The following is a 25,368-nucleotide window of genomic DNA, read 5'->3' as shown; positions in this document are numbered from 1 at the left end:
GCACAGACAGCAATGGAAAGGCAATCGTAATGTGCACCCCAAGCACCGCCGCTGCCAATCTGCCCTACCCACGTGACGGCATGATGCGCCCGCCTGTGCACTAGAAGCAGCACGTGTGCAGTCCCACTGAACAGGTTCGGCGCCGTGGAGCCACTCCGTTTCCTCAGCCTCCACTGCAGATGAGCGACACGTGTGTGGGTGAGAGGGGAGGGGACGGGGAGGGCGGGGGCCGGCGGAGAGAGAGTGCGAGAGTGAGAGCAGCGCGACAGGCGTGCGCGCAGGCACACACGTCTGCTATTCTGTAAAAGAGAGAAGACTGTGCAGCTGTTCTCGCAGAGGAGCGCGATCGCCCTCCACCTCAGCAAGGCGCGCCTCCAGTGAAGCATTCACCTTCCGCAGCGCGGCCATCTCCGCCCTCTCCGTGGCGTGCAGCGTCTCCTGCATGTCGTGGTCGCGCTGGATGGACAGGAGCTGCGCCTGGAGGGAGGTCACCTGCTCCGTGAGAGTGCGCTGCTCAAACGCATCGGCCGCCGCACCGTCTGCGCGACGCTGCAGCTGCGCTCGCTTCAGCTCCTGCATCGACACTATTGCTGTTTCCAGCTCCGCCTCTCGCAACCTCAGAGTCTCTTCAGTGCTGCTGAGGCGCTCCTCGAGCTGCGCTACGACGGTCTTCAGCCGGCTCAGTGCCCTTGTGGCGTCCACTTTTTCACAGCTCAGTTGAGTGATTTGTTGCCGCAGCTGCACCTCGGTTGCCGAGGACGTCTCTCGCAACGTCTGCAGCTGCGTGCGGAGCTGCTGCAGCGCATCCGCCGACTCCTGCGCTGCCCTTTGGGTGGTCTGATGGGCCGCCGCCTCCGCGGTAGCCACCTGTGCACGCAGATGTGCGCGCTCAGCCTCGGCTTCCTTCTTCTCCGCCTCACGATGCCGTTGTGCCTCTTGCCACTTGGACACCCACTCTGCCCGCTCTGCCTGCACCTCGGCTTGCCGCACATCGAGGCGATGCTCCATCTCTCTCACCCGAGTGTCGCGCACGGCGACGTCGTGGCGCAGCGCCTCCACTCGACTCTCCTGCGCATCTGCCCGCTTCGCAGCCTCCGAGTACTTCGCCGTCATTTCCTCTAGTGCGGCCTGCAGCGCATCACGCTGCTCTTCAGCGGTGCGAGCTGCTACCGTCAGCTGCGTCAGCTGCGCCTGCTGCGCCGCCCCCTTACTCGCCAGATGCGCTGCCTTCGCAACCTGGGCGACATAGTCAGTCAGATGCTCCTGGACACTCCTCAACGCTAGTGCCCACGCCCGTAGAGCTGAGGCGAGATCGGCGCAGAGCTTCTCCGAAGATCCCCCTGCCGGGTCTTCTGTCGCTGGGGAAGCAGCGCCGACCGGTGCCGCTTCATCGCTTGTCGCGTCGGCGACGACGCACGCAGCCAATACCTTGTTTCTCACGCAACTCCAACGGCGACGATCGGCGTCGTGCAAGTGCCGCACGAGGTCGTGTATGGCGCGGATCACCGCAGCCGCCGCACCTCGGCTGGCGTCGATCGGCACGGGCGCGGCATTTGATGCTTGCTTGTCGTCAGCAACCGGGTTTCCTTCCTCTGCTTTCATCTGTCGAGGTTGCACAGGCGCTGCGGAGGTGCTGCGCGAGCAGAGCTCCCGACCACCTTCCCTCAGCAGGTCCAACAAAGTGTCCCACATGTTGTCCGCATCGGCTGTCACCTCGCCGCTAGCGTCGACCGGCATCAAGCACCCCAACACTGCGCTCTGCATCCGCTGTCGCGACTGCTCCGCTGCGCATAAGGCCGCCCCACATTCGGTGAGCTGCCCTTGCAACTGCGCGAGACGCACCGCTGCCGAGGCATCGCATTCACCGGAAGGTCGAAGACCAGGGTTGGTGTTGGGGCTCCCCTCCCGCTCTCCTACGAAACGCTGCAACTCGCGCTGCGCCGCGCGGTGCGCCGCCGCTGTGCGCGCCAGCTCCTCCTCCAGCGCCTGAATGCGGCCTTTATGACTGGCCGCGGTGGCAAGAGAGTCGGAGAGGGCTTCCTGCAGCTGCTGCCGCTGTTCATGTAGCTGCGCCACGCGATCCTCGCTCTCTGCAAGCGACATCTGCAGCTCCTTCTGCTGCCGCTGAAGGTCTGCGGCATGGGCCTCCTTTATGGCAATGAGCTTCTCCCGTTCAAGACTGCTTTGCGCGTACTGTTGGCGCCAGCGTTCTCTCACACTTTCGTCGCGGTTCGCTTGCTCCTCACGCAGCCGTTGAACCTCGGCTACGAGTGCCTCTTGAGCCTCAGCGTTTTTGCGCAGAGCTTCCTCCTTACCAGACAGCTCCTGCTGACACACCTCCATCCGCCGAGACAGATCGCGTTGTTGGGTGCGCACGCGCTCCAGATGCTGCTGCGCCTCCGCCAAGCGGACAGCCGACGACTGTTGTTGAAGAGTGAGCTGATCGGCGGCAAAACTCGCCCGGTCCTCCGCTGTCTTCGTACCACGCTGCGCCTCGCGCACGAGCTCTTGCGACACGCGCTGTGCATCCTTCAGCGCATCGATGGCCTCCTCTGCATCCCCGAGGCGGCGCCACAACGCGGTGCGTTCGGTCCTCAGTTCCTCGGCCTCGTGCTCTAGGAGCACGCACCTGTCTCGCAGCCGGGACACGGTGTCCTCGTGGGCGGCGGTGCTCTCCGACTGTTCCGCCGTGACAGTCGTGAGTGCGACCTCGATGTCTGCCGCTTGCGCCTGCAATGTCCGCAGCGCGTTGAATAGCTCGGCCTTCTCCCGCTGCAGCTGCACCACGAGCTGCTCCCTTTCCTGTGCTGCGGCGCTAGCGGCTCTCAACTCCTGGTCCAGTGCGTCCAGTCTCTCCCGTGCTGCTTCGAGTTCTCGCCAAAGCTTCTCCGTTGTGACCTTCTCGGCTCGCAGAGCATCGGCCAGCGTTACCTGCTCTTCCCGCAGACCAGCCGTCTGCATCTCCAGCTCAGCGGCGGTCCTCTGCGCCGTCGCAGCTTGTGCTTGGAACACCTCCACCTGATCTTTGGTCTGCTGAAGCTCTCGCTGAATGCGGCCCACCACCTCGGTGCGCAGGATGTGAGACTGAGCCTCCATCGCTTGCAGCTGCTGCTGCAACGACAGTCGCGCCGCGTGCTCTTTATCCACGTCATCTTGCCCCCGACGAGCCACCTCCTGCAGCTTCTGCCGTAGTCGTGCGTTCTCCTCACGCAGCCGCTCCTGCGCCGCGGCCAGATCAGACGCATCTCCGGCATCGTCCCTGGACTCTCGTCGGGCATTGGCAAGGGAGTTGGCGAGTGTGCTGCCATACAACACTGCACCTCGATTGGAGCCGCTTGCAAGCGTAAGCGCGCTCTGGCTATCATCTCGCCTCGCGCCGGTGGTGCTCGCTGCACAGCCGAGTTGTATCTCAGCCTCTCGTCGTTGCAGACGCTGTCGGAGGTCCTGATTGGTCTCCGTCAGGGCACGGATCTGCTTCTGCAGACTCGCCAGCTCGGTGGCGGCAGTGCTGTTCAGCCCCGCTTGCAAAGCTTGAGCGCCGCTGGAGGCCTGCTTCTGCTCCGCCAGCTCTTTTTGGGTCCGCACGAGCGTGCGCTGCAGCCGCTCCAGCTCGACCATTGCCTCGGCAAGAACAGTTTCGCGGTCCACATCCGCTTGCTGGCGTACCTCGGCCAGCTGCTTTTCCAGTGCGGCTCTGTGTCGCTCCATCTCCTTCTCCTGTTGTGCGGCGTAGTGCACTTCACAGTCGGCTATAGCGTTGCGAGCGGTGCGCAGTTGCTGTTCTGCTTCGCTTAGCTGCGTCGTTGTGCGCTCCAGGGCAAACTCCAGCTCTCGCTTCTGCGCCTGCGCCGCCGCTGTGTCCTGCAGCGCCTTCTGCACCTCGATGCGATAGCGCTCGCACTCCGTTTCATGCGACCTCAGCAGGCTGCACCTCTCCTTTGTCCATGACGTCGAACTCGAGACGGCACCGCCTGCTGTATGCGCGTGCTCTCTTCGTGATGCGGCCGCCGAGGCCGCAGCAGCCACCGCCTCATCACGCTCGTGCGCCAGCGCTTCACACCGCCGCTTCAGGACGTCCATCTGGCCAAGCAGCTCCTCGCCGACGCTGATGCAGCGCAGCAGCTCCGCCTCTTTGGCTTTGTACTGGCGTTTGAGGTGTCGTGCCGCCTTCTCGTACGCGTGTAGTGCTTCATAGACGGCGGGGTAGTCGTGCTGCAGCCGGTCTAGGAGATCGCTCGAGAGCGCGCGTGCGGCACTCGTGGCGGTGTCCGCAATCACCGTACTGTCGTCCCGAGAGGGGCCCATTGCTGCTCTAGCGCGGTCCTCGAGAATGGGGCGGTCGACGATGGTAGGGGGCCGAAAGCCTATCTGGCTGCCACGGACGGCATCACTCGGGCACGGCGCGCCTGCAGCTGCGGCCATTTGATCCAGCGCGGCGCTGGGCACCTTTCGAGGCTAAAGGGAGCGCAGTCTAGCCACGCCCGTGGAGGCAGCACCGGTGGCAACGCTGCTGTCTGGCAGCATGCATGCCAGCTGTGTCGCGGGTGCGCAGCAGCACACCAAAGAAGGGAGAGAAAGCGGCAAGAGGGAGGAGGGGAGAGAGAAAGGGCACCAGGTGGCGAAGAGGACGAGCAGAGGAAACACGCTGGCTTCCCTGGCGGGCAGATGTGGGGGAGGGGGATGAGCGACGGTGCTAAAGACACGCCACGCCAGTGCTGTCCACGATCTTACTCGTCCAGAGGCACATACGGCAGGCCCGGAGACGACGGAGCCGAAGACGGTGTGCGGACAAGGGAAGGAGAGGAGTGGTGAGAAGCGCAAGAAGGGAAGGCCAGGGGCGAGGATGGTGAAGGTAAAGAGCAAGACGTGAGTGCATTTCGCTGAGCTACCGAGTTGCACAACCGCGTCGGGGCTCGGTAGGATACGGCGCGTGATCCACCAAGCGCGGCACCGAAGACGCGACGCGACACCATCGTCCTAAACCTTTTCTCATCTTCCTCATCGCCCGCCCCACGTCCGATGGCGCCGCTCCAACACCCCGCCGCACACGATCGTCCCTCTCTTCAACGCGCTGGGCGCGAGGCGTCCATGTCCTACCCGTACAGGGATGGCAGAAGCATGAGCACAACAACAAGGTCGGCAGCACAAAACAGGAGAGCGAGGGAGAGGGGAGGGGGAGGGAGGCACGAAACGAAAAAAAGAAGGCACACCGCAACACACGCGCACACGTCCGCCTCCATGTGGGGGTTCACCCAGCCGCCCTGGGCAGCAACGCAGAGCCGAAGTCACGGCCATCAAGTGCAGGGGCATGGGCTCTGTTCATCGTGGGCGCACGTACGCACGACCAGGCACACACACCCGCGTAATACACACCACTCGCGGCGTTTACAGTGCATGCCCGTGTACGCCTTTTGCTATCCACACACCACCATCCGACACTGAGGTGCCATCCTGTCGGCGCGGCCTTTTGCTAGCTTGCCTGCAAGACGGGTCACACCCCACCCCAGGAGCGCGCGTGCGCATCGTTTCCTTTTTTCTGTATAGTGTACATCTAATCAACCTCCCTGAGCAGCGGGGTGACGGTCATCGGGGGGGGGCAGGAGCGCTGCCATCGGCTTAGTTGCTGTTCAGCACAAGCATGTTCGTCCCACCGGCACGCCCCATGACTTGCTGAATGTCGTCATCGATGGTGTTGTTGCGAGTCCTCGCGCCTGTAGACGGCCCCTCTGCCTGGATGCTCTTCAGCTTGGCCTGAAGAATCGTGCGGAGCGCGTTGAACCACTCCACCTGCCGCACGCTGGTGTCGTGCGTTTCCTCCAGGTCGCGCCGCTTGCCTTGCATCTCCTTCGTCCACGCCTCCAGCGTGCGTGTCACTTCGGCGAGGTAGTCACCGTATGTCTTGTGCTGCGGGTCTAGTGAGGCGTTGCTGTCAGTCCGGAACGTCTGCTCCTCCTCTGCTCGCTTCGCCTGTGCAGCGAGGAGGAGGCCCTGGGTGCGAACGCGGTGGTAGAGGGACTCACTCATCGTCGTCTCCTCCTTGAGGCGCGTGACGTCCTCGTCGATCTTCTGGATGTCCTCAGTCAAGAGGCTCTCCTGGTACTCGTACTGAGACTTCTTCGCCGACCATTCTTGGTCAACCTCCGCCGCCGTCTGCCGAACAGCGCGCAGCTCGTTGATGAGCGGTGCAAGGCGAGTGCGACCCTCACGAATGGCGAGCGTGAACTCTTGCACGACGCGCGACAGCTCCTCGAGCGTTTTGCCCTTTACCTCCTCTATGGCGTCCTTCTCGTGCGCCAACTTGGAAAGAGCCTCTACCGTACGGCTGTACCCCTGCAGCCCTAGCTTGCTCTCCAGATCGCCAATGGCAGCGTCCAGGGCGTTGTACTGCTCCTGAAGCGTCGCCTCGGTGAAGGTCAGCGTGCCCCACTCCGTGCGCAGCTCCGCGAGGCGGGTGCGCATACCCTCCGTTGCCGCCTTCTTCGCGCGTACCTGGTTTGAGAAGTCGCGGAAGTCATCGCTCCGTAGCATGTTTGTGGCGGACTGCAGCTGCGTAATGCGTAGCTGACGTTCTCGGATGTCGTTGAGGGCTTTGTTGTTGTCGGCCTGCAGCGAGCTGAGCTCGTTCAGCACCTCCTGCTTGCGCGCCATGACGCGCTGCACCTGGTCTCGAAAGCGCAGGATAGAGGCCCCGTCAGCGCCGGGCTGCTGCCGCTGTGCGATTTTCGCGTGCAGCGCCTTCAGCTCGTCGTCCAGCTTGCGATCTCTTGCGGTGAGTGCGGCCATGTCCAGGGGCTCCGAGACGAGCTTCTGGAGCTCGGCGTTCTCGTTCTTGACAGACTCAAGCTCCTGCGGCAGCTGGTCCTGCAGCTTCATCCGATTTGTCCCCATCTCATCCTTTATGCGCCGGATCATCATCTCGACGCGACCGTCCGCTGCGTCGCGGCGGAGGTTCTGCAGACGGGTGTTGATTTCCGTGCGGCGTGCCTCGGAAGACACCTTGGCCTGCTGCTGTTCTACCTCTCGCTCGGCCAGCTTGATGCTCTCTTCACGCGCCACGCGGAGGGACTTGCTGGCTGCCAGCAGCATCTCCTTCTCCGGCACGGCCGCCAACTTCTTGAGAGCGGCTTCAACGTACCCCTGTAGGCGGTCTCGCTCGACCTCCAAGACGACGACCTTGCGGCGTGTCTCCACTGGATCTGCAAAGGCGGAGCGGAGCTTTTCGACTCTCTGATGGGTCTGAATGAAGGCGCCACGCAGCGCCTGATACTGCATGAAGAGGGTGCGCACATCCTCGTCCTGGGCACGAATGTCGTCCGGGATGTCCAGCGGCTGCAGAAAGCGAGCGAGATAGACGCGCTTCTCGTTCAGCTCCATGTGCGTGAGGATCCAGTACATGGTTGGGTAGACCACGAGGGGCTCCGCGTCCGCGAAGCTCTGGGGGAAACTTCCTTGGACAAAAGCTGGCACGCGGTAGCCAAGAATCTTCAAGAGGAATTCCAGCATGCGCGGCATGGCCTCCTCGAGCGGCTTCGCTTGCATGTCCATCTTCATGCTGGGCTGTAGCTTCGCAAAGATGTCGTTCACCACCTGCAGCAGCTCAATGCGGCCGAGGGAGTCGAATTCGACAAGGGAGTAGTGTCGATCCAGCTCCTTGTTCACCAGCTCGACGATTTGTTGCAGGAGGTCATCAGCTGACAGCTGCGACGCGTCCTCCAGCGGCGCCGCGACGGTGGAGGTGGCAGCGCCGCCCTGCGGTGGTGGGGACGAGGCGGACATGTTATCAGCGCTGAACGAGGCGGCTATAGTGGACGCAGGACGACAGAGTGCTCGATTTCTCGAAACAGTGCTGCTGTGGGAGTAGATGGATCGAAAAGCTGCGACACCCGCGACTGGCTAAGATGCTTGCTTGACTTTTGAAATATACGCAACCGCGCACGCAAATTGACTCGTCGATGCGCAGCCAGGGGTTGGAGACAGACGGGCAGGCGGAAGTGGGAGGGTGAGGGGAAGGGTGCCAGAGATTGATTCGGGCCACCCCAAAATAATCGGAAGAGAGGAAGACGACACACAGGGAGAAGATGAGTGTGAGATCCATAAAAAGCATGGGCGCGCACACATGGGCACCGGGTGTGATCAAGCGCCGTCGTAGCCGCTGCGCAACCTGCGACCAACTCTCCACGAACGTGCAATCTGGGAAAGTAAGGGTGGGAAGTATGTAGAGAGGGAGGAGGGAGAAGGGAGCCACTGATGCCCATGAGAGTGCATGACCACTGCAGTGGCACCGACACTCCTGGGCTCAACATGCACGCTCATGTCCGAGTAACAGGAGTTCCAAAGTCAACGTATACACATACACACACACACACACACATATCTCCAGACGAGCATAGACACATGCCTGCACAGAAAGATGTGCAAGAAAACAGGCACGCAGATCGAAGCGACACGCGTGAAGCACACCCCATACAAGCCCTCCCACGAGCGAGAGCGGCCGGGTGTGCGTGGTCCTCTCCCTCCCTCTAGGGCTGTTTTTATTTTAAGACAAGCGCGAAGCGCCGTCGACGTGAGCTGCTCTGGCTTCGATATACACGCCGGCACACGCACACACACACACACACAGACACGTACGCTTTCCGAACGAAACGAAAGCCGAGAAAGCCGAGGTGCGTGTGTCGCAGAGCAGCGAGAAAGAGGAATCAAAGATGCGGAGGAGGACGGTGGCGCCCACGTGTGTCCGAGTAACGATCTGGGTCTGCTTCTCTCCAGCCCCCATCTTCGTCTCTCTTTCGACATGACTCACCCATCCCCTGCGCATGTGCACCAACATGCACCCGCACATACGCACTCAGCAACACGGAGGCCAAAAGGGGAAAGGGGGAAGGCGGTGGGGTTGCGCCATCACCGGTACCTCCGCCGCCTAGATCAATTTCTTCTTTATCATGATGCCCTTTGTGTAGTGGAAGGTGAACCAAACCGTGCCGCCCATGACCGCCAGGATGACGAGCATGGAAACCCAAATTCGGCTGAACGTTGTCTCGGCGGTGGCACGCATGCGCTGGAAGCGACTCTCCAGGTGCTCGAAGTTGTTATAGAGTCCGAAAAGCTGTTTCTGCAGGGCCCTGATTTCTGCTAGCCGACTCGCCACTTCCTCTGATGACACTGGCTCTTCCGTGTCAAGAAGTTTGCGCAGGTCGGCGGTGCTGCTCGCACGGAAGAGGGACCGGATCATCTGTGCATACTCACCGTCCACCTCTGCCATGGAACCCCCCGCCGCCCCATCACCATTCTGCGACTTCGCGGCGGCGTCATTAACCCTCGCAATGTACGTGGAGGTGGAGTGGCGCGTGGAGGCTACCTCGAAAAGTTGGACCTTCACCTCTTCGTACTGCATCGACGACGGCTTTTGTGCTGCCGCCTTGGAGCGAATGAGGTGGAAGCAGACGGCATAGTTGCCATCAATGAACTTTGCTGCAGGGCCGGTGCCGTCCTGCGCCGGCCGAATGCTCACCGCGGTGCTCCAAGACTGCTGCACCGCCTCCGCGCTGGCATTTGTAGTGCCCTGGCGTTCGGTGCCGCGACGCACCACCTCACCCGCCCTGCTCAGTTTCTCCAGCTCCTCCACGCTGTAGAGCCTTGTTTGGATGACAGCGTCGACCTTGTCCAGAATCGCTACGGATGGATGCGAGACACTCGGCTTGTGGGTCGACACAAGCACATCGGAGCGCCAGTGCACGTTCGACACGTTTGACGAGTAGGCAAAGCGCACGACACCGCCCAGTCCGTTGTCCAGTGACAACAGCAAGCATGCGTTGCCGCCTCTTGGGAGAACCGCATACTCCTTCATCGACATCTTCTCGTTAGCATACACAGGATAATCGACGCTGTTGAGGTTGAAGGAGATGGCTGCCTGCACACCTGACACAAACCACAGGAGGCTCGCGAGGAGCGCCAGGCGCTGTGTACTTGTGCACCACATGATCGCTTCGAGTATGGAGGCGACCTCGAGACCCCTGCCCGCACGTCGTGATGAGATCGCGCCCTCCGCGTTGCTGTCAAAGCCGAACAACGAAGAGTGAAGCCAAGCGTACAAGGGTTATTCGCATACGCATGTATGTATGTAGGAGGCGAGGGAGAAGGACGGCAGGGAGTCAAGGGGAGTGGACGGAAAAGGTAAGGTGAGAGCACACCGGCAGCAGAGCGGCCAATGAGAGAGGAGTCGACTCGCACTCGATGAGACGCCGCACGCCACAAAAGCGGAAGAGCGAAAACCCTAAGACGCGAACTGTATCAACACATACACATATATATATTGTGCGTGTGTCGGTGCATCCTTATCCCTGTGATGGTCACGCTGGGGGAGCGGGGGTGGGCGCAGAACTGGGCCACGCGCTCCAGCCGGTGGTGGTGGCGGCGGTGGCACAGTCAAGACGCTCTCAGCTTGCCTTTTCGCAACGAGTCCTGTGCAAAACGTGACTCGTGAGAGCTGCAGGCCTTCCTTTGCGCACCGCTTCACCCCTTTTGCGTGCGTGGGCGGGATCGGGTGGTAATAGGGGTGACGACGCATCAAAGGAACATGCCTTTCTTCTTACAAGCTGTGCACCTCGCGCAATCTGCGCTGCTACCCACACCACTACACGTGCACGTGAAAGGAGGGCGGAGGGGGGGGGGGAAGTAGCGAGAAACGACCCGATATGAGGTGGCGTCGCTGCAGCGGCAGAGAGCTGCCACAGGTCCATAGAGAAGGCTGTCCGCCCCTCTTCACGTGTCCTCCTCTAGCGGCGGCATGTCGCCGTCGTCATCTCCGGCTCCCGCAGATGTGCCGTGAGTGGCCTCCTGCCCTCGCGCGGAGCCAAATGCAGGAATGGTGCCGGTCGGAAGGCCTGCCGACTCCTCTGCGTCCCTCTGACCCTGTGCCTGCATCAGCTGACTGAGCATCTCCGAGTACTGCCCGTCCATTGCGTCGCCGCCGCTGAGGCCGAAGTCCCCCAAGTCATCTGCAGCGCATTCGTCGTCGTTCTCGTCTTTCCACTTAGACCAGTCGATGGTGATGTTGGGGTACTTGACCTTTTCCTTGGTCAGCCGCGGCCACTCCACCTCGTCGTCGTTGGCGTCTTCAAGTGACTTGGAGAACTTCTTCCGCAGCTTCAGCTCGATCTGACGCGGCCGCACCACGTGCTGACTCTCCTCGGAGGATATCGCACCGTAGAAGTGGATTGTGCACGCGTACTGCTTGTGCTCGGGCGAGCTGCAGGCGAAGCGTAGCTCCTTACCCTCATCTTTGATCTCCACACAAACACTCGTGGTGTCCTGCAGCGGGATCGTGATGAGGACGTACTCGGGGCGCTGTGCCCAGCTGATAGGGGGCGCCAATGGGCTGCTGGTGGACATGTTTGCCAAGGGATACGCCGAACGTCAATGTCAGAGACAGGCTGCACCAAAATGTGCAGGCGTGTGAGGCTCGGAGGAGGGGGGAGGCGAAGTGGGCGGCGGTTGCGCGTGGGAAGGTGACAGATAGGAGAGAGGGGGAGTCAACAGGGGAGGAGACGTCCTCAGCGAAGCAGGAAGTAACGCGTGCAATGCACTGCCTTTGGCGAGGATATGATTTTTTTTTGACGAAGGCCAGAGTTTAGAGGTTGTTTGCGCACCTGCGAGAAACGGTGAGACCGACAACAGTTGCACCGGCTTGTGGGAGACGGGGAGGGGGGGGGGCGAGTCGCGCAAAGACACGGCGGTGATGGCACGTGGGTTGAGAAGCCTGGAGAATGGAGAGAGAAGCGGAAAGAGTCGCGCCAAACACAAACGGCCACGGACAGCGTCCAATGCAAGCACCCGAAGATTCCCGATATCGACATGCGCGCCGTTTGTGCCGAGATGGCATTACGACTTCCCTTTGCCTATCCCTACCAACTGAGCGCGCGTTGGCGTGGAGTGTGGCACCAAGGGAAGAAGAGGTGGCGCGGCGTTGGGGGCACTCTTCACCACGTGCGCAGAGCGCGTACACCGGTGCACGCGTGCGAGAGGTAGAGCTTTGATAACTAGACAAAGATAAAAACAACGACGAGAGAAGAGCGGCTCTCAGTGCATTCACGACTGCTACAGAGGGAGGGAGGGAAGGTGAGGGCACGCGCGACGAAACAGAGAGGCAAGGTCAGGACACAACGTCACCCAAATTGCTGTACCAGTGACGGACCCATCGCTTCTTGGGGGGGGGGTGAGGGGTGAGGCGGAGGCACCTCGACAGCGCCACAGAGAGAGGGTAGCGTCGTTAATTGTGAGAGTGGAAGCCTTCACAGCTACAGCAATATGCATACATCACTTCATCCAGTTTCAAGGAGGAGGCAATCCTGCTGCACATGCGCCGCGAATTTTGGGCCGGCGCTGCGGCGCAGCCCCCACTCCCCAGCCCCACCCCTACCGTCTGGCCTGTGCCCTCACCGCGGCCATTGTCACGCACGTCTACATCACCCCCCAACAACACACACCGCTGCCTTCCACACTCCTTCTCACGCAGCTTCCCACCCTCTCCAGTTGGAGCGAGAAGAGCAGCATCAGCAATAGCTCTACAGCAACAACACACAGAAGCGAAGCACAACCAAAACAGAGAACAAGAGAGGATGGGGGAGGGCGCAGACACGCCTCATCACAGAGTAAACATACATTTTTGGCCTCAGGCGGCGGTGACGAAGTGCGCCGCCGCACAGAAGAGCCCGACAGGGTTCGCGGCGCGGCTACCCATCTAGATAGACACTCACTTGCATCGATACGGAGAAAGGATAAACGGCAACCGAGCGAGACGCCTGACCATGAGGAGGGACACAAGGCGTAGAGGCTCATGAAACTCCTCCACTGCGGGGCACATGGTTAAAGAACGAGTTCAACACCAAGGTAGGCAAGCAGACACGTATGGGGGGGGTGGTGGAAGGGGAGGACAGTTCCCAGAAATACAGACAGAGAAGAAACACAGCCACAGAAGAGGGAGGGAGAGGGGAGGAGGCCATCCGCGGAATGAGAGGGCCGTCCGAGAGACACGCATGATCACCCGTACAGTCCCCCATCCCGCTAACGAATTCACACAACAGCGCGGATAAGACAACCCAAAGCGGAGCAGACTCATGGTGCTGTCAAGCGAGACGACAGCCGACTCCTCTGTGTGCGCGTGCGATCACAAACTCGCGGCCTTTTCAGATTTTTTTTCGGGGGCCGCAGAAAGCGTCTATGTTCCTTTCAGCCACGCACACTGCCGCACACCCCACCACCAATCAACAAACTGCCGTAGCCCGGACACTCACTCGAGTGACCGCTACCCAACGGCAGGGTAGAGGATGTGGTCTGCGCGATGCCGCGTTGTTTCGCTTATGCTTCAGCGGCACCGCGTGGCGACTCCTCATCTGCAAGAAGGTGAGACGCAAGGGCGAGAGGAGGTTCTGAGGCAACATGAGAGGTAGCGGGGGAGGTGAGGCACCGGACACACAAACCACGATTGCCACGCAGACGCGTCAGAGACAGGAAAGAATGCAGAACAAAAAACACACGAAGGAGAGCGAGAAGACCGACGAGGAGGACAAGCGGCAGCCCCGACCAAGACGATGCTGTCGTCTTCACCGTGAACGGCACTACACACCAACATTAGATGTCGTGCAAGGAATAAGTTTGTGAGAGCGAGGGGCGCGGGAGGGAGAAAGAAAGAGAAAAGGGGTCAGCACAGGAATGTGTCCCCGCGCGTGTGCGTGTGTCTGGCAGGTATGGACGATGGTTGCTTAGCGTGGGAGGAGGGGGGGGCAGCGAAACTCCGCATCGTCTCTACCTCGACAGTGGAGCACTAGGCAACAATGCTCTCTTTCCCTCTCTCGCTTGACTCTCCACAGCGCCCGAAGACGGGGTAGGAGGCCATCAGGTCCGTATTTGCTCAGCCACAAACTTTGTGGTGAAGATGTCTACATCCCCTTCGACGAAGAGTGCTGTCTCGAGCGGATTCACGCGGAGCTCGTGAAGGACGCTACCGGTCTCTAGGTCGCAGCCCAGCACTGTGTGCCCCAGCGGCTGAATGTGCGCACCGGCGGAGAACTGCACCCTCACCAAGGCTACAACGTCGGTGGTGTCGTTGTAGAAGGCCCAGCGGCGTTGAACCTTGTCCACGAGGCGGAATACGAGCCCGTTCCCATAGTCCTTGAAACACTTGTAGATTTCATCGATGTTTGGCATCACAGTGAGATCCGGCCCGCTGTTGCAGTATACGGGCGCCTCTTCGGGTACCGGCAGCGCCGGAGGCACCATCGCAGCCACATTCGTTGCGTCGGCAAGTTGAGGTGGGGAACTCGGCTCCGCTGGGATGGTCGGCAACGGCGTCAGAGGAGCGACAGGGGTGGCTGCGAAGGCCAACTCGTACTGCTCCGGCGCGCCGACGAGGAATGGCACTGTCGCGAGGGGCAGCACCTCGACAGCTGCAACAAAACCGCCCTCGCGCTCGCTGTCGGCGATCACCTGCACGCCCGGAGCAAGACGTATGTCGCTCGTGCTCGGGTAGCGCATATTAGCAGTCATCACGTAGTTTGGTGTGTCGTTGTAGAAAGCCCAAATTGTGTTTACATCGTCGACGACACGGAACAGAAGTCCGTTGCCGTGCTCCTTGAAGCACTTGAACACGTGCGTCTGGTGCGGTATGACGGCGACGTCGGGGCAGCCGTGCAGATACTGCACCGGCTCCTCCACGGCAGCCGTGACTGGAGCACCAACCGGCTCGGCGGCAAACTCCAGCGTGTATGTCACTGGATTTCCCTCAATGAACGGCTCGGTGCACCCAGGCGCGATGAGGAGGGTGTAGACGACGCTCTCGGGTGCGGTGTCGGCATGCGGCACCCCAAGTGTTGTGCATCCCAGTGGGCGCACCTCTGCGCTATTCGCAAACGTCACGGTCACCTTCATCATCAAGTCACGAGTGTCGTTGTAGAAGAACCACTGACGCACGCGCTCGTCCACCAGGCGGAATAGCAGCCCGTTGCCGTTCTTGAAGCAGCGGTAAATCCTGTCGTATGACACCGTCGGCCGGCTGCATTCGAAGATGACCTCCTTTGTCGGCGCGGTCTCTGTTCGAAAGTCAAGTTGAAACCCCTTGTGCTCGCCCTCAATGAACGACTCCGTAAACCCCGGCTGGATGTCCAGCGTCACATCGATCGAGCATGTCTCGTCCGTTACGCCGGTGGGGCCAGGGACGACGTGCATAACTGCTCGCTGCAGCGGTCGGATCACACTTCCGGGATAAAACACGGCACGCACATGCGCAATCGTGTCTGTGGTGTCGTTGTAGAAGAACCACTGCTTCTTCTCCACGTTCACCAGGCGGAAGAGAATGTCGCGGCCGTCGAAGCATCGGTAGCACTCCTGGTACGCACAAAGAGGTTCGCCGTTGGCGAATCGTACCGCCTCTGATGGCACGAGCTCCGTCATCGTCCAGTCCGCTGTCGAATTTGGCGCAGCGCAGCTGCAGAGGCGCGCGCCTCCCTTAGAAGTAAATAATGCAACAAAGCCAACGAGCCTGAGAGCGGCTGCAGTGTTGCGTCTAGTCTCTATCTCCCTTCAAGTTGCCAAGCGCGTCTATGTGTGCGCTGGCAAGCAGAGGGAAAATCTGTAGAAGACAACGAAGCTGTGCGAGATCTGCGGCGAGTCGGGTCGCACTGTGACGGAGAGATGCGGCTCTGTCTACCCTTTCACGGCAGATGATCAAAATGCTTGTCTGTGTGCGCCTTCTCAAGAGAGGAGGAGACACAGAGTGGGAAGGGGGGGTGAGCGTTTGGTTTTCTGCTTGCCGTGTGCTGTGGACTTTGATCCGTGTGCGCGTGATTGCGTGTAGGACAGTGTGCGGATGTCGGTGGGTAGCTCGTCCCTCCTTTTACCGTCGTTTGTCTCTCTGCCTGCTTATTGTCTCCACGAAGGTAAGCTTGTGGCTCCTACTCGGCAGAGAGAGACACACACACACGTACAGGCGCGTAACCGCGGCAGTCGAACAGACGAGCTCGTGGGCTGATCCTCACCGCTGCTGCAGTTGCGTGAGCACCCTACGTACCTCGGCTGTTCGACTAGGAGATCCAATACAAGCGGCAACAAAATGCTCGGAGAGAGTGTAGGAGGGTGGGGGGGGGGAAGGGAGATTCGAGCGGCGAAGTGCCTGGCGGTGACTTTCGTTTCGCGCGTGTGCGTGTGCGATCCTCGCCTTCTCTGCCTTCGTGGACTCTTGTGTCCAAAAAAGTTCTCGTTTCGCTGTTCTTGTAGCTTTGGTCCAATTCGCACGGACAGGGGCGGTGAAGAGAGAGCGGGAGACGAGTAAGTGGAGAAGGGGCGGGAGGGAGACGAGGCACCTAGGCCGTGGGTGCGAGTATTTGCAATGGGCCGCTCCGCACACATGGCAGAGGTGAGAAGGCGGCTGGGGGAGGGCGCGACTTGCAAAAAGCAGCCGGGCGGAACACTTATAGGCGGATGACAGAGCGCCAGACGCCGGCTTGACTGTCTTTTTTCGGCAGCTGACCGCCTTCTTGATGTCCACAGTCACGCTTCAGCTGCCCCCCTCCCCCTCCCCCAAGCACACCACCCCACCCCTCTCGCCCTGCTTGCACTGCTTCGATTTCTTCCTTTCGCTTCTTGCACGTGTGTGTGTGTGTGCGCGCGCCTTGCTTACGTCTACACGTGTGTGCGAGAGCGGATCGCCGATCCGTGATTTAGGCTTCCTTACTCAGTCCGTTCTGCGAGCCGTCGCGCTGTGATGGCATCCGCTTGACACAAAGACGGAGAAAGTCGAGAGGAGATGGGCGGTGGGGAGGAGGTATAGATGAGTGGAATGAAGAGGGATGAGGGGCGGCACACCGACACACTCTCTGCCCCCTTCTCGCACATAACATACCTCGCACACGCACGCTCACCCAACAGCCAGAACAACATGATAACAAGGTACGCTGAACACGATGAAGGGAAGGAGAAGCGGGAGGGTCAGCCACGATTTTGTGTGCGTACACGGTGGGCCAAGGAGTTGGGGAGGGGGATTTAGTCACGTCGCAGTGTGCCTCGCTTACCAGGCAAGCCGTGGATGCACATTATGCAGATCCAATAGAACACAGGAAATTGCCGAAGGCAAGAGGAACGGAGTGCGAGAAGACCAGAAAGGCGGGTGCCTCCAGCGAAAGACGAAGAGCCCGGCCACACATCGACACACCGACGCACACCGACGGAGAGGGGGGAAATTTCGGGAGACGACGGAAGCTTGAAGAAAGAGAGAACGAACAGGAGAAACGAATATCTCTCTCACACGCACGCACAAGTGGGTGGGTGCGTGGGTGGGTGGAGGTGGAGGTGGAGGCGGTGAGACCCCATCTTGATGCGTCGCAACTATGAAGTGGAGAAGAAAAACGCAGAGGGAAAAAAGGAAAATACAAAGACAAATAATGCACAAGTATCCTGTTGTGTGGTACTCAGCAAGGGCGTGTCGTAGACGTGTCTGGTGTGTGCGACTGCACGCTCGCCTGCCGATACGTGCGCTCACCTCGGCGCGTATCGGTGTACATGAGCGAGAGAGAGGCAGAGAGGGTGAGTTGCAGCAACAACAGGAAGAAACAGGGATGAGATGCACATATACGAGCACACACACACACATACATACATACAGATGTATATATATATATATACATACGCACGTAATATTATACACTACTTCGATAGCGGTGGACGCGGCACGTGAGAACAAGGAGTATCAAGAAAATGAAAGAAGCGGAGGAAGAGAATGCATGGGGGATGGGGGCAGGAGAAGCTCAAGATCCGGATGACATCAATGTGTATATCGTCCGTCGTCTGCCTCAGGCCCCATCCGTACAGCCTTGCCGTCGACGAGAAGGCGAAGCAAACATCCAAGTCTGCACAGGCATCAACTTCAAAGATGAGCGCACTATCACAAAGGCATGCGCGCGCACACACACACACACAAACACACTCGCCATCGTATCACTGCCATGCTTGGCTGTTCTACCCCATTGATCGAGCTGATGGGAGTGAGTGGGGGTGTCTGTCTGTGCGTGCGATCTGCCCTTGGACCCTCCGTTCTATCGGCTTGCTCGCGACCCTGCCGTGTTTGCAAGGGGGGAGGAAGAGCATGGCGGGCGCGCAAGCCTGCGAGCTAAGGCGCACAGGCGGGACTACCAAAGACAAGGAGAGGAAAAAGACCAGCAAGAAACAGAAATAAAGAGAGAAGAGGAGGGGGACGGCGGCCCTGTGCGTTCGCCTGTTTCAACGCGGTAGGAGGTGGGAGAGAGGGAGGGCTGGGCGGGAAAAGCACCGAATCCAGAGATGTGTGGGAAGCGCCACATCCACGACCCACCCCCCACACACACACCTTTTCTTTCCCCTGTCTGCTCACCTTCCCCCTCCTCCCCTCCTCTACTTAACATCGCACACTCACGCTCCACACGCCGCCGCGACTGCGCTCACTTCCGTCGCGCGTATTGGAGGTGGAGAGTGCACAGGGTTGTGGTTTACACAAGTTCCCTTGGACCACGAGAGCGCATCTCTACGCAGGTGTCGGCACGGACGTCCTACGCTTGCCAGTGAACTGCGACTTGAAGCCTCTCACGTCGCCCTGAACAAACGCCGCCGTTGCCATCGGTGGGATGGAGACAAGGTATTCGGTCTCGTTGTCGCTGTTCTGCTCCCTCTTCGTCTCGCCCATGGCGCGGACCTTGCCCTCGGCGTCGAAGGTGAATCGTGCGACGAAGAAGACGTCGGTGGTGTCATTGTAGAAGCCCCACTGCTGGCGGTTGGAGTCGACGAGGCGGAAGAGTCGGGCCTCTGGCTTGTCCTTGAAGCACTGAAAGACGGCGTCGTAGTTCACGACTTTGCGGTCGGGCTCACCATTAACGAACTCCGGGCTCTCCTCTGCCACGGTCTTGTTGATGCTGTCGGCGACCACGGACACCTCGTACTTTGCAGGGCGGCCCTCGATAAACAGGCGCGTCTCGCATGGTGGGATCTCCACACAGACCACAGCCGTGTCCTCCTCGTCCGGGTCGGGCGAAACCTGCGCGTCCGGTCCGGGCACCACGGCCGCTCCGCCAAAGAAGCGGACCTTGGGCTTCATCAGATACTCATGCGTGTCGTTGTAGAAGGCCCACCGACCGGCCTTCTCGTCCACAAGGCGGAAAAGCAGCCCGTTGCCGTTCTCCTTGAAGCACTTGTACACCTTGCACTGGCTGGGGTCGATGATGCTGCTGTCTGGCTCGCCGTTGATGTACTGGACATCCTTCGGGTCCAGGCAGTTCTCGTCGATCGGGTTCGCGTTGAACGTCTGGTGGTACGAGGCGGGCACGCCCTCAATGAACGGCTCCGCATTGCCTGGCTCCACCGTGATCTGGTAGGCCACCTCGCTGCCATCGTCCTGCACCGGCACCGTCTCCGTGTTGCCGAGCGGCTTCACCTCGTCCGCGCTGGGGAAGCTTACCGTGGCCGTCATACGGAACTCGTGCGTGTCGTTGTAGTAGTACCACTTGTTGTCCTTCTCATCCACAAGGCGGAAGAACAGACCGTTGCCCTCGTTCTTAAAGCACTTGTACACCTTGTCGTAGCGCGGCAAGATGCGGTGGCGGTTCATGAACTTCACGTCGTTCACCGGAATCTGCTCTGTGTGAAACTCCAGCTCGAACCCGTTCACGTCACCCTTGATGAACGGCTCGGTCGCGAAGGGGTGCACCTCCAGTGTCACAACCGTCTCGAACAGGTCTGGGTGTTCCTCCGTGCCGATGGGCACCTGTGTCGCGCGGGCGCGGTTGAGCTTCTCGACCTTGCAATCCGGGCTGAAACGGCCTCTGACCTGCATGATGGTGTCCGCCGTGTCGTTGTAGAAGGCCCACTTCTTCTGCGTCGTGTTGACCATCCGGAAGAGCAGGCCGTTGCCCCTCTCCTTGAAGCAACGGAAGATGTGATCGTATTCGAAACTGGGCTCGCCGTTCTCGAACTGCGGCACAGCAGGGGCGACAATCTCCTCCGTCATGGCTGTGATGCGTGTGTGTGTGGTCGTGTGCAGAAAGTGAGATATATAAAGCGTATGTGAGGGAGAGAGCGGGGAGGGCTTTAGATGATTGAATGAGCAGTGGCGCTGGGAGTGGTGGAGGGGATGGGCGGAGAATGCGAGGAGGGAGGGGCAGGGGCAGGGCACAGATCGAAAGGTGGTGATACTATGTTGCTGAAAAGGGAGTAGATGGGGAAGGAATGGCACGGGCGGTCGCGCGCACGACGACAGGGAAGAGCGGAGCGTGAGGAGTGGCACAATCAACCGAGACATGGGCAATGCTACAAGTAGAGGCAGAGGCGGGCAACGAAGGCAAAGACACGCGGCACGATGACACGCGTGTCAGCTGAAGGGTTCTCGTTGCACCACAAACCACGCGAATACATTCTTTTCTTTCTCTGGCCCTTTGTGCGTTTGTGTCGGGGTGGCAGAGGCTTAGAGCCCGCACACAAGGAAATGCGGACGGTGTGGTGGGGACAGAGGAGAGGAGCGAAGAGGTGGCGGCGTGGGCTCCTGCTGCGGTGTTCAACCCTCCCTCCCCTCCCTCCCACCCATCCGCACATCCGCCTTCCGCAGCACTGCCGTTGCAGACTTGCCCACACACGAGCACAAGCAAGCAAGATAAACCATTACCTGAACTCTGTGAAGAGAACGCGCAGAGGTGGCATTAGGGAAGTGAACGAAGAGGCCAGCAACCCCCTACACGCACCTCCCCACACACACAAGCAGGCGCACTGACATGCACGGGATTCATCCAACGCGCTCGTGCGTCACTTATCCGTAACTCTCTCCTCTTCACTTGTCGTAGTCCTTCAGGTCCCACTTGGAGAGTTCCTTGAGCAGCTCCAGCTTGGCAGCACTCGATTTCACCAGCTTCTCATCGATATACCACTCCTGCCGCTCCAGTGGACTCAGGGCCAGCTTGCGCAGCTTCGAGCGACGCCGCGTGCGCAGCTCTTCCGCAAAGACGGCGTGGAAGTTCGCAGACGCCAGCTGTGATGCTTCTGTCACACCATCGGTTCCTTGGTCGTGCTCCCCCGCTGCTGCGGCCCTTGGAGTCGCGCCGCCAGGCACACCGTAGCCGACAGTCACTGCCGAGTTGGCGGAGACGGGATGACCCACCGCCAAGAAGTTGCGCGCGGCACTCGGAGTCTCGTAGAAGTCCTCCTCGAGATACGAGTAGGTGGGGACCAGGGCGGTCCAGTGGTGGCTTGTGTGTGGAACCGTACCGCGCGGGTAGTACTCGTTATACTCGAAAGAGTCCTCCCACTGCACCGCGCCGGCGGCCGCCGCCCTGTCTTGCCCCAAGCCCTCCGTATGCCGAGCGGCGCACCGACGGGCCATTGCCCGGTTCTTGCGCAGCACTAGCACATCGTGCCACATCTCCTCCCGGGAGACGCGCTGCAACTCCGCAGCCCACTGGGCACACGCGCCACTCGCGGCTCCCTCGACTCGGCGTTGCGCAGCACGGAAGACCCCTAGAAGCATGCTATCCACCCCTTTCGACGACGGCGCGGCGTTGCTCACCGAAAGGGGAGCGTGCGTACCGCAGCGTCGACGGAGGATCAGATCGTAGTAGCCGTCCAGCTGCGATACCACCCAGTCCGCCAACGAAGGTGTCTCAAGCATCTCGCCGCGCAGCAGAAGGTTGGTGTCATAGGTTCGAGGTAGTACCAGCACTACGTACCCTTCATCGGTGAGGAGGGCGCCGCTACGCGGTGGCTCGTCACCAGACAGGGACGCAGCCGCGCTGCGCTCCGTCACATCCGCACGAAGTGTATCAAGCGCCCGCTCAAGGCCGGAGCGCGTGGCGAGAGGGTTGTGTCGTGCGAGTGCTGGCGCCGCAGTACACGGCAGATACGGAAGGAGAAGCGTTGCGTCCAGCCCCTCGGCTTCCGCACTGTAATTCAGCTTGCGCCACCACATCGTTTTGCGCAGGTTGAATTGCTCCGTCGTTGCGACCGGCCAGATGGATACTGCGCTCGGAGGGTGAATGTACAGTACATCAAATGGACCAGCGGAAGCGTCAGCGTCCGCGCTCTCGACGCCCGAGACGGATCTCTCCTCGCTGGGCCAGGTCAATCCGCTGTAGCCGCGTCCCTCTTCCCTGGCCCGCCGGCGCCGCCGCTCAGCCGCGGACGCGCTCGTCGACTGCACTCCAGGTCCAACGTTAGCACAGGCACCACTTCTCTGTGGCGTGGACGGGGTGCTGCTGCTACGGCCGGCGCGCGTCGCTGTTGGCCGAGGCAACCCTTCACAGCGGCGGGTGTACAGTACAGCATTCCGGCTTCTCCCTCCGCCTTCACGCACGCACTCATGATACGTAGACTCTGCGTTGGCGAGTGCGGCAGGGTCGGCATCGGCTGCCACCACGACCCCGGCCCCAGCGCGGATGAGCAAGTCCGACACGTAGCCGCTCTGACAGCACACATCCAAGGCCTTGAACGAAGACGAGGATGGCTGGAACGGTTCCAGTGCGCGGTGGCGCTCCCACAGCTCTGCCGCGGTTGGCAACGCCTCGGCACTGCCTCCTTTCCGCGCCAACATCCATTGAAGAACATGCACGTAAGGCATTTGCTCGGCCGAGCCGGCAGGGCAGTGCATGCCGTGCCACGGGTGGAGGAAGTAACGTCGGCGGTAGTAGGCAGCGGCAGCGGCGGCCCCTCCATGTGAGGCCCAGTCTCCGCTGTTGCGGGACGCACCCCAGCGGACCCCTAGACGATAGCGGTCGTAAGAGTGCAGAAGATCCGCAAACTGCGTAAAGGAGAGGATGTCGGGAGGGGAAACAGGCAAAGCACTTTCGCTTACAGCTGCCTCGCGTGCAGCAGGGGCGGGCACCGTGCGAGGGACACTGGACCAGACCCATTCCTCCCACTGCGCAATAACCTTTTCCTCGAACTCTGCGCTGCCATGATCACGCTGGGCCCCGTCTGTGTGTGCAGTTTCCAACAGTAACTGGCCCAGATCGGCAGCGACCACCGGCAGTTGCACCAGCCGCTCGACAAGCCCCCACCACTCTTCCGTCAGCGACGCAAACGCCTCCAGTGTGGATGGCATCTCCGCGCTCAAGAGCTGCGCCAGGAGGTAGCTGGCGTGCATGTGAGCGGATGCGACGCTTGGGTGCAGAGTTGGCGCGTCCACCGCTGAGACGGACAGAGGTGAAGAGGGGAAGGCGGAGGCGGAGGCGCAGCAGCGACGAGGGATTACATATGCACTCATGACCGACAGCCGCGTGCGTCGTGTGCACCTTCGCGCAGCATGCAACGCGGTCGCAGACCTCATTCCCACTGACTAGCTTTACCTATCAGATATGGTGCGCGTGCGGCAGTGAGTCCTACTGCGACGGAACTCTCTCTCTCCCTCCGCCGCTTGCTGCTGTTGGTGCGTGGCTACTGCCGTCTCTCTCTCTCTCCAACGAAGCAACTGCGACGTCAGCGCTATTAGATAGCACACTGACGCTCGCCTGCACAATCGTCAGCTATGTGTGTGTGTGCGCGCGACGTGTCCTGGGAGTGTACTCGACAGTGCCGGTGCCCGTCGGTACCGCCGAATAGATGACGTGCCAAGCGAGAGAGGGGAAGGTGGTGTGTGTGTGTGTGTGCCGTAATGAGGAAGTGAGCTGGGCAGTGCAACATGAGGCCGTGGGAGTAGAGGGGAGAGAAAGCGAGGGGGTCCACAGGTGATGCACGGGACATCGCATCGAGTCCGTGTGTACGCCATCTCTCGCGCACCTCGGCGTTGTACCGATTCGCTTCGTTTCTTTGGGTGGGTGGGGAGATGAATAAGAGGAGAGGTGGAGTGGGCGACTTTGGGGGGGGGGGACAACCTCCCATAAACACCCACACACACACATGCACAGCAGATGTCCACCCACGCAGGGCCGCCTCCCTCTGCATCAACTCCAACCCTCCCCCTCTCCTCCCCGGCCCCTGAGCTGGCCAGCTCTTCACACATGCGCCGATTACGCCGCCGCACTAAGGAGAACGATGCGAGGGCACTGAGAGTAAGGATGGAGGGAGGTGGGGGCACCTGCAAGCAGGCGCCGTGCTTACGAAGCCCGTTCCGAGGAACACCAGGCTCATGATGGTATCCGTACTTTGTTGAGCGAGCAACGCAAAGACGCGAAGAGAGAGAGCGAAGCGCAGCAAACGGGGGAAAGCAAGACAAGGCGACACTCAAGCATGGAAACTTGAAGAGAGGAGAGAAGACGTGTAGCGGGAGCGAAAATCGATAGCGAGAGGAAGAGAGAGAGCAACGCAACGCAGCATACCCGTACACCATACACACGCAAAAAGGAAACATTAAAAATACGAAAAAAAAAATCAAACATCAAGTCGTGTGTCTCAGCACCTCACTGCCCATCACCCCTGCCCCCCATCGCGAACACACAGCACACGCACACTGGCAGACCGACGGGAATGTGGAGGAAGGGAGGGAATGACTCCCGCACACGTGTGCGCGGATGCAGGGGAGGCAGAGCGGGAGGATCTAGAGAGAGGCGGCATATTAGCGAGCGAAAGCCGAGAGGCTGACGAGAGCACAGAGCTGTAACATGTGGCGGCGCGTAGAGAGAGGGGGGGGGTCAAGGCAGGGGTCCGTAGAAGCATCCGAGAAAACTTAGGGGGAAAAAGAAAAAATAGAAAGGCACAGGGCCGCATCTATGAGAGGTGGATGCGTTCGACGTGTGAGCTGCGTCAAATGGCAGAGAGTGGCGTGAGACAAGAGAAAAAAGCGGTCACACGACATCAGCACGATGCACATCAACTCAAAACACAAACGCCCAGAAACGCCCACGTGAAACGAAACCCTTCCGAGATACAGAAGCAAAGATTGCAGCACCGGTTGCGGAAGACGCCTGAGCGCACGTCTTCGCTGCTACTTTTCCCCTCACCACGTTACTCGCTCCCTCACTTTTGTTTGCGAGCGAGATCCGCAGGTCGCATCTCTCCATCTGGCACAAGTCTTTACCTTTTTAAATGTTATGTTTGGATTTAAGCCCTTCATGATTCAAACGAGCGGAACGTGGGGGAGGGGGAGGGGGGTTACCGTGTGATCCCGTACGGAAAACAATCCACCCACAGACAAGCACAGAAGGGAGCCACACACAACGGGGGAAAAAACGAAGAAAAAAGAGAGGGAGGGGCACACACACAAAGAGCGAGCAGGCGTGCGCCAGGGATGAGGAAAGACCCAGATGCAAAGAGACGAAAATACGCAACGAAGTAAACAGGCAATACAGGCATACATGCACACACACACGCACACACGCACACAGAGCAACGTGAAAAAGGCACCGTAGACGAAAACAAGCAAAAGGAGCGAGACCAGCA

The 25,368-nt window shown here is 60.2% G+C and overlaps 7 protein-coding genes across 7 annotated transcripts; all 7 read right to left on the bottom strand.

The window, feature by feature from the left end:
• Positions 1-294: 294 nt before the first annotated feature.
• LMXM_33_0240 (conserved hypothetical protein) lies at positions 295-4,305 on the bottom strand (the record flags this gene model as incomplete). The annotated part of the gene is made up of 1 exon (XM_003878560.1): positions 295-4,305. The coding sequence occupies one exon, from the start codon at positions 4,303-4,305 to the stop codon at positions 295-297; it is 4,011 nt and encodes a 1,336-aa protein (XP_003878609.1).
• Positions 4,306-5,616: 1,311 nt separating this feature from the next.
• LMXM_33_0230 (conserved hypothetical protein) lies at positions 5,617-7,776 on the bottom strand (the record flags this gene model as incomplete). The annotated part of the gene is made up of 1 exon (XM_003878559.1): positions 5,617-7,776. One exon carries the CDS (start codon positions 7,774-7,776, stop codon positions 5,617-5,619), a length of 2,160 nt encoding a protein of 719 aa, XP_003878608.1.
• A 1,141-nt stretch (positions 7,777-8,917) lies between these two features.
• On the bottom strand, positions 8,918-9,976 carry LMXM_33_0220 (hypothetical protein, unknown function; the record flags this gene model as incomplete). Its single annotated transcript, XM_003878558.1, has 1 exon — positions 8,918-9,976. The coding sequence occupies one exon, from the start codon at positions 9,974-9,976 to the stop codon at positions 8,918-8,920; it is 1,059 nt and encodes a 352-aa protein (XP_003878607.1).
• A 782-nt stretch (positions 9,977-10,758) lies between these two features.
• Positions 10,759-11,388, bottom strand: LMXM_33_0210 (conserved hypothetical protein; the record flags this gene model as incomplete). Its single annotated transcript, XM_003878557.1, has 1 exon — positions 10,759-11,388. One exon carries the CDS (start codon positions 11,386-11,388, stop codon positions 10,759-10,761), a length of 630 nt encoding a protein of 209 aa, XP_003878606.1.
• A 2,502-nt stretch (positions 11,389-13,890) lies between these two features.
• On the bottom strand, positions 13,891-15,444 carry LMXM_33_0200 (conserved hypothetical protein; the record flags this gene model as incomplete). Its single annotated transcript, XM_003878556.1, has 1 exon — positions 13,891-15,444. One exon carries the CDS (start codon positions 15,442-15,444, stop codon positions 13,891-13,893), a length of 1,554 nt encoding a protein of 517 aa, XP_003878605.1.
• A 3,100-nt stretch (positions 15,445-18,544) lies between these two features.
• On the bottom strand, positions 18,545-20,020 carry LMXM_33_0190 (conserved hypothetical protein; the record flags this gene model as incomplete). Its single annotated transcript, XM_003878555.1, has 1 exon — positions 18,545-20,020. The coding sequence occupies one exon, from the start codon at positions 20,018-20,020 to the stop codon at positions 18,545-18,547; it is 1,476 nt and encodes a 491-aa protein (XP_003878604.1).
• Positions 20,021-20,833: 813 nt separating this feature from the next.
• Positions 20,834-23,137, bottom strand: LMXM_33_0180 (conserved hypothetical protein; the record flags this gene model as incomplete). The annotated part of the gene is made up of 1 exon (XM_003878554.1): positions 20,834-23,137. One exon carries the CDS (start codon positions 23,135-23,137, stop codon positions 20,834-20,836), a length of 2,304 nt encoding a protein of 767 aa, XP_003878603.1.
• Between the last annotated feature and the right edge of the window lie 2,231 nt (positions 23,138-25,368).

Source organism: Leishmania mexicana, chromosome 33 (assembly GCF_000234665.1).
Source record: "Leishmania mexicana MHOM/GT/2001/U1103 complete genome, chromosome 33".
NCBI lineage: Eukaryota > Euglenozoa > Kinetoplastea > Trypanosomatida > Trypanosomatidae > Leishmania > Leishmania mexicana.
The sequence above is the reverse complement of the archived record's forward strand: the minus strand, read 5'-3'. Positions and strand labels throughout refer to the sequence as shown.